General features: G+C 38.9%; 1 protein-coding gene across 2 annotated transcripts in view; it reads right to left on the reverse strand.

The window, feature by feature from the left end:
- The window catches only part of ldb2a (LIM domain binding 2a), a 156,378-nt gene that overhangs the window by 44,137 nt on the left and 93,622 nt on the right, over positions 1 to 18,619 (reverse strand). For both annotated transcript variants that reach the window (XM_005157342.6, NM_131314.1), the window contains 1 exon segment: positions 5,291 to 5,463. In XM_005157342.6, the coding sequence (XP_005157399.3) occupies positions 5,291 to 5,463 (173 nt within the window).

The following is an 18,619-nucleotide window of genomic DNA, read 5'->3' on the forward strand; positions in this document are numbered from 1 at the left end:
ACCACCAGGACTCTACCTGAGTGATCGGGGGAGAAGAGTCTTAGTCAGGGAGGTGATCAATAACCCGATGGTCACTCTGACTGAGCTCCAGCTTCCTTCTTAAGGAAGGAAAACCATCTGTGCAGCAACCCACCAATCAGGCCTGTATGGTAGATTGGCCGCCTGGAATTTGCCACAAGGCATCTGAAGGACTCTCAGACCATAAGAAACAAAATTCTCTGGTCTGATGAGACTTAAATTGGAACTTTTTGGAATGAATCCCAGGCGTTACATTTGAAGAAAACCAGGTACCACTCTTCACCAGGCTAATACCATCCCTACAGTTAAGCATGGTGGTGGCAGCATCATGCTGTGGGGATGTTTTTCAGCAGCAGGAACTGGAAGACCAGTCAGGATAGAGGGAAAGATGAATGCAGCAACGTACAGACACATCCTGAATGAAAACCTGCTTCAGAGTGCTCTTGACCTCAGACTGGGGCGACAGTTCATCTTCCAGCAGGACAATGACCCAAAAGACACCGTCAAAATATCAATAGAGTGGCTTCACAACAACTCGGTGCATGTCCTTGAGTGGCCCAGCCAGAGCCCAGACCTAAATCCTGTTGAACATCTCTGGAGAGATCGAAAAATGGCTGTACACCTTCGCTTCCCATTCAGCCTGATAGAGCTTGAGAGGTACTGCAAAGAGGAATGGGCAAAAATGGCCAAGACAGGTGTGCCAAGCTTTGAGTAAATAAATGAATTTAATCCATTTTGGAATAAGGCTCTAACATAAACAAATGTGGAAAAAATGAAGCGCTACGAATACTTTCCAGGTGCATTCAACACTACAGCCATATTTAGTTTATTCAGTTCACTTATAGCGCATGTCTTTGGACCGCAGAGGCATGCTAAGACAAAGACAAACTCTGAGGAATATTTCCAGTATCTTGTTGAACCTATGCCACGAAGGACTAAGGCAGTTCTGAAGATAAAAGGGGGTCCAAGCCTATACTACTAAGCTGTACCTAATAAAGTGGCCAGTGAGTGTATAATCATGCTCACACTATAATGTACAGTTTGTTCTATTAACAAACCATTAATTAAGACTTTTTCTCAATAAATACTAATTAGTTGCTTATTAATAGTTAGTGAAGTAGTTGTGTTTAGATATTGGGTGCAATTAAGGGTGTAGAATAAGATCATACTTTATAAATACTAATAAACATTTAATATCTTAATAATTAATCAAGTATTTAATAGTGTGATTAATAGTGTGAATTTCCACATGAACGTGGAAGTGTTACCATAATAATAATAATAATGATGATAATAATAATAATAATAATAACAATAATAATAATAACTAGAGCCCCAGGGGTACAACTTATACACCCTTACGGGGTATGTTCTCACTTAGGCTGCAACCCCCTACAGATGATATGAATCCCAAATTTCTATGAATTTTACACTCGGCGCTATAATCTGTCAAAGTTGGGCGTAATGTTGAGTCAATGCATTTTTTTCACCCCTTACAAAAGTCATAGCACACCATTGCCGATAAAGCCGCACGATTTGAGCCCACTTTCAAGGGTCTGGGACGAAAGCTGCGGGACTAGTTACGCGCCGAAAAAGTGTACGGAAGAAGAAGAAGAAGAAGAAAAGTATAATAAGCAAAAAGAGTATAGTAAGAATGGACTTTGCCTATGGCAAACCCCATTAATAATAATAATAATTATAATAATAATATTAATAATAATAATAATAACACAGCAGCATTCCCACAGTCCAAACATATGCGTTACAGCTGAATTGAATAAGATAAATTGGCCGTAGTGTATGTATGTGAATGTAAGAGTGTATGGGTGTTTCCCAATGTTGGGTTGCAGCTAAAAGGGCATCCGCTGCCTTAAACGTATGTTGGATAAGTTGGCGGTTCATTCCACTGTGGCGACACCTGATGAATAAAGGGACTAAGCCTAAGGAAAATGAATGAATGAACACAGCGGTATATATAAGAAAACAGTGATGCAGAATTACAGCAAAGGTCATTGGGTCATTGGGTTGTTCAATGAAACGTCACACCCTGAATAGTTAAAAAAAGATGTAGTTTAAAGATCTGTCAGCTGTAGTGGACATCACAGGGTTAAATCGCTTATCAGCAGATTTGATGTTTCCACCTTGTCCATCAAGCACTTTGGATTATTTTCACACACTGATATGGACTAATCCACTCTAATCCATACGAGAGCCCATGTACTTATCATTAAAGAGGGATGGAGAGACACTAGACTTATTGAAGCGACTGATTACAGAACCTTAGCTGTACTCCTTTCAAGCAAGTTCTCTTTATTCAGTGGAACTGTCAGAAACACAATGATAGTTCATTTGGAATAATATGACATTTTAACAGAGCAACACAGTGGGTCAGTGTTTAGCACTGTCGCCTCAAAGCAAGAAGGTCACTGGTTCGAGTCCTGGCTGAGTCAGTTGGCATTTCTGAGTTTGCATGCTCTCCCCATGTTGAGTTTCCTCCGGGTGCTCGATTTCCCCCAAAGTCCAAACATATGAGATATAGGTGAATTGGCCATAGTGTATGTGTGTGAATGAGTGTGTATGGATGTTTCTCACTACTGGGTTGCAGCTGGAAGGGCATCCGCTGTGTAAAACATTCTGGATAAGTTGGCGGTTCATTCCACTGTGGCGACCCCTGATGAAAGAAGGGACTAAGTCGAAGGAAAATGAATGAATATACTAAGTTAAATAGTATATATCGTCACACAGAGTACAATATTCATAAAGAGCTACAAAGCTGCCTGAAATATTTCACGAAAATTCCAAATGACCTCCATCAGTAAACACAGAATAATGACTGTGATTACAGTAGTAAATGATCACGCCTGCCATGTTTGTTTGTTCAGTTTACGGGGGTTTATCGCAGGGAAAGTAAGAACGGAAGGGAACAGATAAATGCATAATTTTTCCATCAACTCAGAAAATGCAATAACGAGGAAAAATGCAGAAGGAGAAAATAGAAATATGATAAAGAAATGGAGTATCTATGAGCACCTCACCATCTTCCTGCATCAACCAAAACACCTTTAACAAGAAAGACATTCATTCTTCTGTAGTTAAGTATATGCTAAATTCATAATGCCGGAGTGGTGAATGCCAATCATTTTTAGGTAATTATTTTTGACACCTGATGGAGCTTGAGTTTTGGTTTGGTGTGCTTAGATGGAGGCTAAAAGAAATTGATTTAAGTTTAAGACTGCAAGTCTGGCTCTGGCTCTTAGTCTGGAGTAAACATAAAGCTAAACAAATAAGACATAAAATGTAATAAAATAAAATAAATAAAATGAAATAAAATAAAATGAATTAATGAATACATACGTAAATAAAAAAATTAAATAAATACATATGTAAATAAGTAAATAAACAAATAAATAAAATAAAATACAATAAAACTAATGAATACATACGCAAATGAATACAAAAATAAATAAATAAATAAAATAATAAAACAAATAAATAAATAAAAAACAAATAAAACATTTAAAACAAAATAAAATAAAGCAAAATGAATGAATGAATAAATAAATAAATAAATAAATAAATAAACAAACAAACAAACAAACAAACAAACAAACAAACAAACAAACATTCTAGTAGAAATATCATGCTTTGATCAAAATTAATGCCCTGGATAAAAAAAGTGATTATAAGTTAATAAAAAAATACTTTTGAACATTAAATTTAAAAAAAATAAAATCCATTTTGGAAGTATAAAAATATACAGTGCAACAATATATACATCATTTTATAAGTATTAAAATATATACACATTAAGAATCAATTCATGTAATAAAATAAAATAAAATAAAATAAAATAAATTGATAATAATAATAAAAAAATGTATTTAAAAAAAAATAGTAAACATTGTAGTAGAAATATCACGTTTTGATAAAAATATCTGTTATTTTAAATAGCATTAAACAAGAATAAATGAATGAATACATAAATACATAAATAAATAAATAAATAAATAAATAAATAAATAAATAAACAAATAAATAAATAAACAAACATTCTAGTAAAATATAATTTTTTGTTAAATATCAATGCCATGGATATAAAACCTATACATTATACGTTAATAAAAATACTTTTCAACATTAAAATAAAAAAAATAAACTCCATTTTAGAAGTATAAAATATAGAAGTATAACAATATATAAAATATTTTATAAGTATAAAAACAGATACAAATTAATAATCAATACATGTAATAAAATAACATAAAATAAATTAAAATAAAATAAATGAAGGAATACATAATAAATAAATAATTAAATAAGTAAATAAAAAGTAAACATTCTAGTAGAAATATCATGTTTTGATAAAATTTGTGTCATGGATATAAAAGCTCAAAATTATAAGTTAATAAAAATACTTTTGAACATTAAAATAAAAAAAAATAATAATGTTGGAAGTATAAAATAGAAGTATAACAATATATAAAATATTTTATGAGTATAAAAATAAAAACAAATTAATAATCAATGCATAAAATAAAATAAAGTAAATTAAAATAAGGGCAAAGCAGTGGCGCAGTAGGTAGTGCTGTCGCCTCACAGCAAGAAGGTCAGTGGTTCGAGCCTTGGCTCAGTTGCCGTTTCTGTGTGGAGTTTACATGTTCTCCCTGCATTTGCGTGGGTTTCTTCCGGGTGCTCCAGTTTACCCCACAGTCCAAAGACATGCAGTACAGGTGAATTGGGTCAGCTAAATTGTCCGTAGTGTATAAGTGTGTGTGTGAATGTGTGTGGATGCTTTCCAGAGATGGGTTGCAGCTGAAAGGGCGTCCGCTGCATAAAAACTTGCTGGATAAGTTGGCGGATCATTCTGCTGTGGTAACCCCGGCTCAATAAAAGGGACTAAGCAGACAAGAAAATAAGATAAAATAAAATAAAATGAAAATGAATGAATGAATGTAAGCGTTTGAACTCGCACAGGCGCATAACTAACATGCTTTGCACTGGACTTTAGATCTGCATTTAGATGGTCAAGGACGCTGTCTATTTCAGTTCTTCAAAATAGCAACATGCCAACAATGCACCTTAACACACCTCTGTTTAAGACAAGCACATCCATGAGTCCACAAAGTGGCACAAATAGATTTACTAATTAAACAAAAGGGTTGAAAACAAGAAACAAGGGTTGCGCTGGTCTGAAAATAGCAACAAATCAGGCAAAACACGTCTTGCACCTTATTGCACTGGATGTATGATAGGGCCCAAAATCTCTCTTTACCTTAGTGAACATGGGTTTTCCGTGCTGCGTGACCATCGTGCACTGATCGCAGTCCACAGTAATGCAGGAGTTGTGGAAAGACTCTTTGGAGTGTTTCAGGATGTAGTAAAGATCCGTAACGCCACCCTCAAATACTGTGCTGAAGTAACGAGGGATAAGGGTTCGGCCGATTGCTGAGGAAGAAAACAAGATGACATTTTGTTAAAAATAATCAAAATAATTAGTCATATAAAAACACTAGCAAGGTATCAACTACAACATCCAAGCAATTTTATATATAGAAAAAGTTATGTTTTATTGACAATCATACGCAGAACCTACACAGAAAAAATGACAATGATAGTAACTTAGAGCAATTTAAATTATATTATAAATACACTGAACAAAATGATACATTGGATTTACACAATTCTTTTAAGGTACAGTTAAAGTCAGAATTATTAGCCCACCTTTGAATTTTATTTTCTTTATTAAATATTTCCCAAATGATGTTTAACAGAGCAAGGAAATGTTCACAGTGTGTCTGATAATATTTTTTCTTCTAGAGAAAGTCTTATTTGTTTTATTTCGGCTAGAATATAAGCAGTTTTTAATTTTTAAACACCATTTTAAGGACAATAATATTAACCCCTTTAAGCTGTATTTATTTTCGATAGTCTACAGAACAAACCATCATTATACAATAACTTGTCTAATTACCCTAACCTAATTAACCCAGTTAAGCCTTTAAAAGTCACTTTAAGCTGTACAGAAGTGTCTTGAAAAATATCTAGTCAAATATTATTTACTGTCATCATAGCAAAGATAAAATAAATCAGTTATTAGAAATTAGTTGTTAAAACTATTATGTTTAAAAATGTTTTGAAAAAATCTACTCTCTGTTAAACTGAAATTGGGGGAAAAAATAAACAGGGGCGCGAATATTTCAGGGCGGCTAATAATTCTGACTTTAACTGTAAGTGGTTGCAAACAATTTATTTGGGCTGGATATTATCAAACAAATTAAGTTCAACATTAATACATTTCATTTGTTTGTTCAAATTCAGGGGAGGCCTTTAAAGAGGCCATGCTAATTTTTTATCTTAAACATTATTCTGCTTATTGAGTGTACTAGAATCGGTAAACAGGCTTTAATGTTTTTTTTTTAATTATTTTTAAAGGTGCCTTATAATGAAAATCTGGGTATACCAAGGTATAGCAGAATAATAAAAGATCACTATATGGAAACGGGAATACTGTAAGCCTCAGACACTACGGTTTTCTCGTTCTCATGTAAATTCCACAAGCGTGAAACCCCGGTGGACAACAGGCCAATCAGATACAGAAACAAACTGTGACGAGACTTACAGGCCATGCCCTCCTCATTTGCATGTAGGCCTACTTTAGGTCATTCATCCAGACCTGATGAGCAGCCACGTCATCAAGAGATGACAACTAATATGCAGCTCTAAGACTATAAAAAATCTCTGAAATCAATAATATGCTTGCCTCAATGTGCATTTGATTAGCCAAACGTTTTTTAGTTAAACAACATTGATAACTTTGCTTCCTTAGGTACATTTACATTTAGTCATTTAGCAGACGCTTTTATCCAAAGCAACTTACAAATGAGGACAAGAAGGTATGTATAAGTGTAAGAAGCAAAACATTAGTATTTTTTATTTAATTTTTTTTTTTTTTGTAATATAGTTAGTGGTAGAACCAGAGAGGCAATTGCAGATTAGGAAGGGAAGTGGAGACTTAACCATGTCAACTATACAGACAACTGCGATAACTATGACGACAACTGTTACTATGACAACTATCCAGACAACTACAAATTTTATTATGACAATTTTAACAATGTCAACTATACAGACAACTGCGATAACTATGACGACAATTGTTACTATGACAACTATACAGACAACTACAAATTTTATTATGACAATTTTAACAATGTCAACTATACAGACAACTGCGATAAGTATGACGACAACTGTTACTATGACAACTATACAGACAACTACAAATTTTATTATGACAATTTTAACAATGTCAACTATACAGACAACTGCGATAACTATGACGACAACTGTTACTATGACAACTATACAGACAACTACAAATTTTATTATGACAATTTTAACAAAGTCAACTATACAGACAACTGCGATAACTATGACGACAATTGTTACTATGACAACTATACAGACAACTACAAATTTTATTATGACAATTTTAACAGTCAACTATACAGACAACTGCGATAACTATGACGACAACTGTTACTATGACAACTATACAGACAACTACAAATTTTATTATGACAATTTTAACAATGTCAACTATACAGACAACTGCGATAACTATGACAACAACTATAACTAAATCAACTGTTATATACAGAAATCTACAATAACTACAGTATGACTGATTTAGACCATTAAAAATCATTCAACCACACAAACGTTCAGTTTAATGAATACACACGACACAAATTTGCATATTGGTATGTTTTGAATTTAATTATTTTAAGTATATATTTCACTATGCATGTGGGACTTTTATTTTGAAAACGTGGGCCCCAAATTGTTTACTGGGCAACGACAGCAGGAGACATGTTTATTTAAAAAAGTTAAATAAAATTACTGAGGAGAGATTCGAACTCGGGTAGGTGGTGTTGTGATGCAAAGTGTTGACCACTGGACCAGAATGGCGCTGTCATGCAGATGCGTTTGGAATAAAAAATAAGTATTGCTTAGTTATCTGCAAGACTCTTTTAACCACAGTATTACTTTCTATTGATGGCTTAATCTTTTTCTCCCCTTTTTAAATTTCTGATCAAGTTCCGTCAGACTTATTAATTTAGTGAATCATCTGCTTTTCACTGAGCAGGTGTAATATTCATGAATATGAATTATTTGAATTCTTATTTTCACTAAGGTGCCACTGTTTGAGTTTGAATGATAGTTACATCATCATTAACCTGCAGGCTGCATTTTGCTCACGGGGCTGCGAGACAATACATAAAAAGAGCGGAGCTGCGGCAAAAAAATGAATAAAAAGAGTAAGGCTATGGTCAAATAAATAAATAAATAAATAAAAAGTCTGACTGCTGAGAGTGCAAGCAGCTAGGGACACTGGCCCTCGCGGCCAAAAAATGGACCGGCCCACCCGATTAGCCAATCCGGGCCTGGCACCCATTAACTTCCATAGTATCCAAAGGAAATCAATGGGCGCCATCAACCAGCATTTTTCACAATATCTTCATGTTCAACAGAGTGAAGAATCTCACATAACGAAAAGTAAATCATGAAGTAATGTTAATTTTTAGGTGGTGAGCTATCCCTTTAATTTGTTTAGTCTCTGGCTGTCTATGTTTGGAGATACAGAATGAACTAGAAACAAACTAAATATTCTTGTTTTCCCTCTCCTAGTGTGACCGTGCATTCAAAGCGAGACAGTAAGACTGTTGTTTTGTTAACAATTGCTGAAGATTAGCCTAACTGATATGAAGTATGATAATTTGTTTTTGCAAACAGTGTTTACAGTAACCTGCCCGAGGTCTTACGAAAAGTAGAGCTGGAATACTTAATCTTCCCTGCAGCTGAAGATAATTATGCAACGCTTTTTGTTTGTTGCTGTTTAACAATGAGCAGACAAAGATAGAGCCCTGTCTGGATGTGTGGCCTCAGGTCGATCTGCATTGTTATGTTTTGTTTTTTTTGTTTTGTTCTCAGCTTATATTTGCTTCATTACAAACAATTCCAAAAGGGACACAATGATTTATCACTAATTTTGTAACTTTTGTTCAAATAAAATTAATTGGGAGGCAAAACTCTGTAGGATGCTGAATATGAAGTGAGTGAAATTAGTATTGAACATGGCATGTTTGTTTATTTCCTGGGAATATTATTTCTAAAGTAGCTGTTGACATGGAATTGAACCAGATTTGGGTAAAAACCTAAACAATACGAACATAAAAATATAACAAAACAAAAACAGAATCAGAAAAATGAGTTATCTGTATTAAAAATAAAATTACACAAAAGGAGGGTGCTGAACTAAAGGCTTTTTTGGTGATGGCAGCTTAAAGATGTCTCTCATATGGAGAATGAAGTCACATGCATTGCTCACAACAGAGTGTGAAAACCTTGATGGTTCTGTGGATCTCGTCTATCAAATCTGATCTTTACTTTGTATTTTATAAAGGATTCAGATCAGGTGATTGGCTGGGCCATTCCACAGCATGATTTTCTTTCTTTGAAAGCATTTGAGAGTCTCCTTGTCTGTGTTTTGGATCATTGTCTTGCTGAAATGTCCATATTAATTATCCGTAATGTAGATGTTGGACTGAAGCAGCTAATATTTATTTACACTGAGGAAGGGCAGAGGGTTTCTGAATAACTACAAAGAGATTTCAGCTTCTGTCTGGGTTTTCCCTGCCTCCCTACACCTCCCTTTCTTTATGTGTTTAATAAATTTTCCCTGTGTCATTTCATTTTATTGCACATAACTTCTTTTGTAAACTAACTAGTCTTGTTTTCTTTGCATATATTTATTTATGTATCCATTTATTTTAGTAATTTATTTGTTTATTTAAATTTTTTTTTATTTATGTATGTATCCATTTATTTTATTTGTTTGCTCGTTCGTTTGTTTAATCATTCATTTTATTTATTTATTTATATATTTATTTATGTATTTACTTATGTATTTATTTATTTGTTTGTTTATTTATGTATCCATTCATTTTATTCGTTCATTCATTCGTTCATTCTATTTATTCATTCATTCATTTTATTTATTTATTTATTTATTTATTTATTTGTTTGTTTATGCATCATTCATTTTATTTATTTATTTAGTTGTTACCAACATCAGAGGAAAATTTCAGTCAAAAGCACCTTTAAAAATATATTTTCTGAGAAGAATGGTGACGTGTTTAATACTCATTTCCTCCAATGTATTTTGAATATACCCTACACTGTAAATAAATGCTGAGTTCCACACTATCAAGCTGAGTTGGAACAACATAAAGGAATTAAGTTGACTTATTAGTTTTTACAAATTTAAGTGGACTGAACATTAAACAGTTAAGTTGTGCCCCCAAAAATCTCAAGAATTGTGTTGGTTCAGCTCATTTTACAGTAAATAAGCAGTTTGAACAAACAGCAAAGATCATTTTTGAGTGTAATGTGGATTTATTCTGATGTAGAAAACTAAACTGAAGAAGCAAAAATTAGGCAAACACCTTCTTAGCATTTCTTTCTGAATGTGAGATTATATTTCATAAAACTTTGGGGTCAGGAAGATTTTTTATTCTATTACATTAGCCTCTAATTTTCACTACGGTTGAATTTATTTGAACAAAAATACATATGTAAAAAATACAAAAATAACTCCTTTCTATTTGAACACGTAATTTATATGACAAAGCTACATTTTCATAGTCTTCACATGTCAAGGCTGCTAAATATTTCTGCTTATGAAACATTTATTAATATCAATGTTTAACCTACAATTTTTCAAAGTGCGACATGTTCGGTTTAATGCATAATTTAAGATTTTAATTATTTATTAAAAAGACATTTTGAAGGATTTATAACGCATAAATAGCCCTTACTTTAGATTAGGTCACAGAACTGCATGAAGTTGCGTTATTAAGATTTATCTTGGACAATAAATTCATTCATTAATTTTCTTGTCGGCTTAGTCCCTTTATTAATCCGGGGTCGCCACAGCAGAATGAACCACCAACTTATCCAGCACGTTTTTACGCAGCGGATGCCCTTCCAGCTGCAACCCATCTCTGGGAAACATCCACACACACACACACACACACACACACACACACACACACACACACACACACACACACACACACACACAAACACAAACACAAACACACACTACGGTCAATTTAGCCTACCCAATTCACCTGTACCGCATGTCTTTGGACTGTGGGGGAAACCGGAGCACCCAGATGAAACCCACGCGAACGCAGGGAGAACATGCAAGCACTACCTACTGCGCCACTTGTGTTAAATGTATGGAAATACATATAAAATCAATGTACAACGCAGAATAAAGCAATTAGACTAATTTAAAATTTAGGGTATTTGGATATATTTTTTAAATTGACGATACTTAAATTCAATCATTTGGTTAAATTTAAAACAGCACAATTTATGTTTAAAGCTAGGAATAAATTACTTCAGAAGTGCATACAAAAGTTTTTTGAAGAAAGACACAGGGGGATTTAATCTGAGAGAAGAACTGGGTAAGTGGGTAAGTGATTTGTTTTAGAATAGAATATTATAATGTTCAACTTCTCAATAATATTAGTAAAGCAAACATAGGCCTTTTACATATGTTTTAGTTAATATGGAAAGCGAGTGCATGTTTTTACCAAATGTAATGTTGGATTTTATTTTAAATGCGTGTTTGTGTAAAACAATATAATTTGCACAAAGATATTATGGGGTTCTTCTCTAAAGAAGTTGCTACTCCACCCCGTTTAGAGCATCATTATGGGCGTTTTATGTTATAACTAACGTGGTTCAAGCAACGGATCTGCGACAGAGAAACTGCGGGTTTTGGGAAACACTCGTCACTACATTGTTCTTTTCCCAACCGATGCATCATACTATGCAGTTACATCGTTGTTTGGGAAACGCACCCCAGACTGTTTCATCCCCCATAAGACACTCCCCTCTGTACCTTCCTGAAGTCCTGAGTCTCCTCTACTCACCAGCCTGTTCTCCTGCCATCACCCCTGCACTATTGTGTGGACTGTCCTTGGTTGTCTTGTTTACCTCCTGTAAATAAACCTTATGTTCTTCTGTCTATTCTGCGTTTGGGTCCTGCCAACCCTGACAATCATAAACTGCATACTATAATGTAGAGTTAATGCTTATGAGTTAACTGTTTGCTAACACTTAATAAATGATTTGTAGTGTGTAGTTATTATAAAGTGTTACCAAAATTCCCACTGAAAGCCTTTAAACAGTATTAGTCACCCGATAAAAAGCTTTGCAAAACATTTAACAGAACATCTCTGGTCAAAAAAGTAGCAGAGACGGAAACAACTTGTACTTTTCTCCTTTTTGCGAGTGGCTTTGCAGTGTTAACTTATCATTTCAATATTGAAACTGAACGGACGAGCAGCCTTATCCAGCTTAGCGTCTGATTTCAGGCAGAAATAATCCATCTTACAGTCAAACTCCCCTTTGAGAGAAATTATGTTTGTGCCAGCGGCCCTGAGGGAGCGGAACCAGGGAGAAAGAGAGAGAGAGAGGACTTCATTTAACCAGCTTTCCCTCAAGACAGACGCCACTGCCGCCACCGGTTAAAACTGCACGCGCAGGAGGACAAAATGAAACAGCTGCAAACGCGGCCTGCTTCTTAAATTGGCTAAATTCTGGCATGACTAAATCAACACATAAATACTTGGCAGAGGCAGAGAGAGAAGGAGAGTGAGAAAAACGGGAGAGGAGGAAGGAGGGAGGGAAGGAGAGCCCGAGTTTGAGCGTATAAATGAAGGTCTCCCTAGTGGTTAAGACACAGAGCGAGTCCACAACGAGCGCTGACTGTTAATGAGAGAGAGAGAGAGAGAGAGAGAGAGAGAGAGAGAGAGAGAGAGAGAGAAAGCTGGAGCGCTGAGAAAGGACACTGGAAATAAATATGAAGGAAAGAAAACGCCACAGATTACAGTAGTGCTGTCAGGGAAGAAGCATTTCAGAGGTCCTTACCAATATAGTTTCATTTACATGGTTCTTCATACTAATATTGGCAACAAAAACTATCTGTTATCTTTATTGTTAAACTAATGATCTAAAAACAACTTATTAATTAATTAAAGTTAAAGTGTAATTTATTTACTATTTACTCTCCCTCAAGTGGTTTCAAACCTTCCACAAAGTGAAGTGTGATTAATGATGACAGAATTTTCAGTTTTGAACGATGAATTATTTCTTTGAATTGTGTATGCGATCTCAACTGAAGCATGAAGAGATGTTGATCGGTTCGAAGATTTGAAGTATGAGGTGATATGAAAAAAAAAACCCATTGTTGATCCATTTGTGTGGAAGCTTTTGATGTTTATATCTGGTTTATATCTTTTAAATGCAAATTATTTATCTATTAGGGTTGCCGCAATAACATTAATCCATGTTACGATACTACACTAGCTGAAGTATCATAATACCAAGCAGTATTGCTATACTGTAATTCATAACTCAAATCTATGAAATAAAAAAACCCATCAGAAACTATATTTTATACGTTAAAATAGGCTTACTTGAATTTAATTCATAATTTCTTTAATATTGAAAAAAAATATTTGCACATCACTTCCTCTAAACTATTTTGTAGATAACTGAACGACAAAAAATACATTAAAATAAAGATACAAATTATACTGAACAATATTTGCTGCAAAAAATTGTTTCAATGTTTGCTGTTGCTCTTTTAGGTTTTACATCTTTTTTTAGTCTTATCAGGTGTCCAAAATATCACTTTTGAGTCGTTCTTTAAGAAACTGTTGCGGTTGTTGTATAGCTACTAAATTATATTGACAGGAACAGAATTGAACTGATTAAGGGCCCTATCATAAACATGAAAAAATAAAGTAGTGACTGCAGGTTGAAGGAAAAGAGTGGAGTAAGGCCCAATCCCAATTCTATTTTTTTACCCCTACCCCCTTCCCCCTCGACCTTAAAACCGAGGGTGTAGGAAAAGGGCTTCAAAATTTAACACTTTGGCAATATTTAGCTATGTAAACACATCAAAACAACACTAACATTATAGCAGACACCGTAAAAAGCCTATTCCCGTCCACTAGACTTTTCTGACAGGGTATTCCAGTGTCATCGAGTGTCAGAATGTTGTGGGACTCCTGTACAGGATTTATGATTATGGATTATACATCGCAAAATTTAGCTGTTTTTATTTTAGTGTTTTTTTTAAAGCATGATGGTAAAACACGAATGAGGTTATAAATAAATAAATAAGTAAATAAATAAATATATATATATATATATATATATATATATATTGTAGCGAGCCATGTAATACCACGTCGCCCTGGGCACAAATCCACACCAGCTGGATCTCTCATCAACCTCGGATCGCTCACAGCTGGACCTCATCAGCCAGGGAGAGATATAAGCCAGCCCCACACAGAAGGAAGTGAGCTTCATTTCAGATGACTCCCTGCGCTAACGCTTGTCTCTCTCTGTCTCTCCCACAGCCGAATCCAGCTCGTGACCGATCCAACACCATCCCTCTCACCAGTCTTCACCTTCTCCACGGAGCACCTGAGCACGCACCTCTAAGAAGAGCACTCATTCACCCCTTTATCACTTGTAAATAAAAGCACCCTCCGGGGCATTGTTTGTAACTTCATCTACGGTGTGTGTGTTTTCCCTCTGCCTCGCTACAACTGGTGGAGAATGCGGGCATTGCAGAGGGAAAAATTCAGAAGAAACACTCACCATTAAGTAGAAAATAACCGCTGAATTTTTCTCTGTGTTTGTTACAGACAGGCATCCGCTCTCTCTCTCTCCCACGCTTCCTCTTACTCGGCTGTCAACATCCCGTCGCCATGTCGGTGGAAGAGGTACTGCTCCACCTAGCGGAGATCTCCAGGAAACAGAATTCCATCTCTGAGCAGCTTACAGCCAGACAGGATCGACTGGAACAGCAGCTCCGCCAGGCGGCCAGACACCATCCGACTCCCGAAGTGAGTGCGCATCATCATCTCACTAAACTCAGCGACCTGGATGATATTGACGCTTATTTACATACCTTTGAGGTTATTGCCGAGAGAGAAGGCTGGCCAAAAGAAAACTGGGCGAGAATGTTGGCTCCGTTTCTCACAGGAGAAGCGCAACGAGCATATTTTTCACTAGAGACACCCAAAAATGAAGATTACAAAGCGTTAAAAAAGGAAATATTAGCCAGAATGGGGCTATCCACAATCAGCGCAGCCCAACAGTTTTCCCAGTGGTCTTACGACGAGAAACAACCAGTGAGAGCGCAAGCAGCTCAACTTTCTCGCCTGGGAAGGCTATGGTTATTGGGAGGAGATCCCTCGGCGGTCCAGGTCGCTGAGAAGGTGATCATCGAGAAGATGATGCGTGCGTTACCCCGACGTTTGCGAACACTCACCAGCATGCGAAATCCTGAGTCACTGGCCACCTTGGTGGAAGCGATCGAGCTGGCTGAAGCTCACATCGCCAGAGATAATGGGGAGAGAGCGGCTCTGCCACCCCGGAGGGTAAGTGCGCCTTGGCGACCGGTGGAGGGCACAGCGCGACCAGGCGGCAGACCAGCGGTCCCCAGCCCGATGGACGAGCCGATGCCCACCGAGCCGACGACGCACTCGACCCCGGCCTGGACAGCAGGGTGCGCGGTTCACCGCAATATCCCTCCCGAAGCTCCCACCCATAAAGTCCAACTAGAGGGAAAAACACAAACGGCCACCTTAGACACAGGAAGCGCCATCACTCTGGTTCACCCGAAGACTTTGAAGTACCGCCAAGAAAGTAAAAGCCTTATTCCAATCACGTGTGTACACGGTGATACCCGCCACGTACCCGCCCGAAGAGTGACCATCGCGGCGAAACCAGGCAGCTGGCGCATTGAAGTCGGGGTCGTTCCAGATCTTCCTGTGCCCCTCCTACTGGGCAGAGACTGGCCGGGGTTCGACGAACTCCTCACTCACCACCACGCTCTATCGGCTCGTTCCAAGAAGAAGAACAAGTCACGGGCTCATCGGGACCGCAAACCAGCGCTGATGACCACCGAGAGCGACAGAGGGGGTGAGTCATCAATATCTGCTAATTTATACTTTGATCTATTTCAGCAGATAACCGCAGGAGGTGATTTTGGCAGAGCACAGAGGGAAGATGAAACGCTCAAACACTGTTGGCCACAAGTACGGATCATCGACGGTAATGAGCGACTTCCCAGCCCTCACCCCCTCCCACATTTCATTGTGGAAAATGGTCTGCTGTACTGTGTCGCAGAGAGGCGGGGGGAAAAGAAGACACTACTGGTCGTTCCGAGGACCAAGAGGGAGACGGTCTTGGAACTGGCACATACCCACCCGATGGCTGGACATCTGGGAGCGGCCAACACGGTGAAAAGGATCCGCGATCGTTTCCATTGGCCGGGGCTAGACGGGGAAGTAAAGAGGTATTGCCAGGCATGTGACATCTGCCAGAGAACGTCTCCCCAACGACCACCCCCCAGCCCTCTAATACCACTACCCATCATCGATGTGCCCTTCACCCGAATTGGTATGGACTTGGTAGGGCCTTTGCCGAAGTCGGCCCGGGGACATGAGCACATCCTTGTGATCCTCGATTATGCAACCAGATACCCTGAAGCGATTCCCCTGAGGAAAGCCACGTCATCGGCCATCGCGAAGGAGCTGTTTCTGCTATGCAGTCGAGTGGGAATCCCAACGGAGATACTGACCGACCAGGGCACCCCCTTCATGTCCCGGTTGATGGCAGACCTCTGTCACCTACTCAAGGTAAAACAGCTAAAAACCTCTGTATATCATCCACAGACGGACGGCCTTGTCGAGCGCTTTAACAAGACTCTGAAGCAGATGCTCCGACGGGTGGTGGCAGAGGACGGGCGCGACTGGGACCTCATGATCCCGTACGTGTTATTCGGTATCAGGGAAGTCCCCCAGGCCTCCACAGGATTTACCCCCTTCGAACTGCTGTTTGGCCGCCAACCCCGAGGCCTATTGGATGTGGCTCGTCAAGCCTGGGAACAGGAACCAGCCCCCCAGCGGTCGGTGATTGAACACGTACGGGACATGAGAGAACGCATCGACAAAATCATGCCCATCGTCAAACAACACCTGACCGAAGCCCAGCGCGCCCAGCAGAGATTGTATAACCGGCCCGCCCAACCCAGAGAGTTCCACCCAGGGGACAAGGTGATGATACTCATACCTACCACAACGTCGAAGTTCCTCGCATCCTGGAAGGGACCATACACCGTGGTAGAAAGGGTAGGGCCGGTAAATTATCGAGTCCGTCAGCCGGGACGAAGACGGGAAGAACAACTCTACCACATAAATCTTATGAAGAAGTGGGTTGCAGCTCCAGGTCATCTCGTTGCCTTCGCTGAAGAAACTCTTCCCGTTGTCCACATTGGTGAGCAACTCTCACCAAATCAGAAGGCGGAGCTGCAAGCCTTGGTTGGTCAGTTCAAGGATGTGTTCTCGGAGAAACCGGGCCGAACCTCCATCATCCAACACAACATTATCACTCCTCCTGGCACCATCGTCCGGCAAAGGCCTTATCGAGTTCCAGAGGCTCGCAGGCTGGCTATCGACGAGGAGATCCAGAAGATGAGAAGGTTAGGCATCATCGAACCATCCCGTAGCCCGTGGTCCAGCCCAATAGTGATGGTCCCCAAACCCGATGGCCCCCTCCGTTTCTGCAACGACTTCAGGAAACTCAATGAGATCTCCAAGTTCGACGGATACCCCATGCCTCGGGTGGACGAGCTGCTGGATAGGCTGGGTGGAGCCCGATTTATCTCCACCATCGACCTCACCAAAGGCTACTGGCAGTTACCACTCAGTGAAGACGCCAAGGAGAAAACCGCCTTCTCCACACCCGGTGGGCACTGGCAATACCGGGTTCTTCCCTTCGGGCTCCACGGGGCCCCAGCCACATTCCAAAGAATGATGGACATCCTGCTGAGGCCCCACCAGCCATATGCAGCAGCCTACCTGGACGACCTCATCGTCCACTCAGAGTCATGGGAAGAACACCTATCCCGGTTACGGAGGGTGCTCTTAGATCTTCGACGGGCTGGGCTCACAGCTAATCCCAAGAAATGCCACCTGGGTCTAGCCGAAGCCAGATACCTCGGGTTCCACATTGGACGAGGTCTCATACAGCCACAGCAAAACAAGGTCAAGGCACTACAGGAAACTCCACAACCCACCACAAAGACCCAGGTACGTGCATTTCTGGGGTTAGCGGGCTACTATAGATGTTTCATACCTAACTTCTCATCCATAGCCAGCCCTTTGACAGACCTGACCAGAAAGGGGCAGCCGGAGAGGATAAGATGGACCAAGGAAGCCGACGATGCGTTCCGAGCCCTAAAGAAGTCCCTCACGTCCTCACCGGTACTGCACGCACCTGACTTCGGCTGCCCCTTCATTCTACAGACGGATGCTTCCGACTCGGGCCTGGGCGCGGTCCTCTCCCAGGTCCACGGCGATGAAGAACATCCCATAATGTACGTGAGTCGGAAGCTGACCCCCGCAGAGACCCGCTACGCAACGGTGGAGAAGGAGGCCCT

The sequence above is a fragment of the Danio rerio genome, chromosome 14 (genome assembly GCF_049306965.1).
Source record: "Danio rerio strain Tuebingen ecotype United States chromosome 14, GRCz12tu, whole genome shotgun sequence".
Taxonomy (NCBI): Eukaryota; Metazoa; Chordata; class Actinopteri; order Cypriniformes; family Danionidae; genus Danio; species Danio rerio.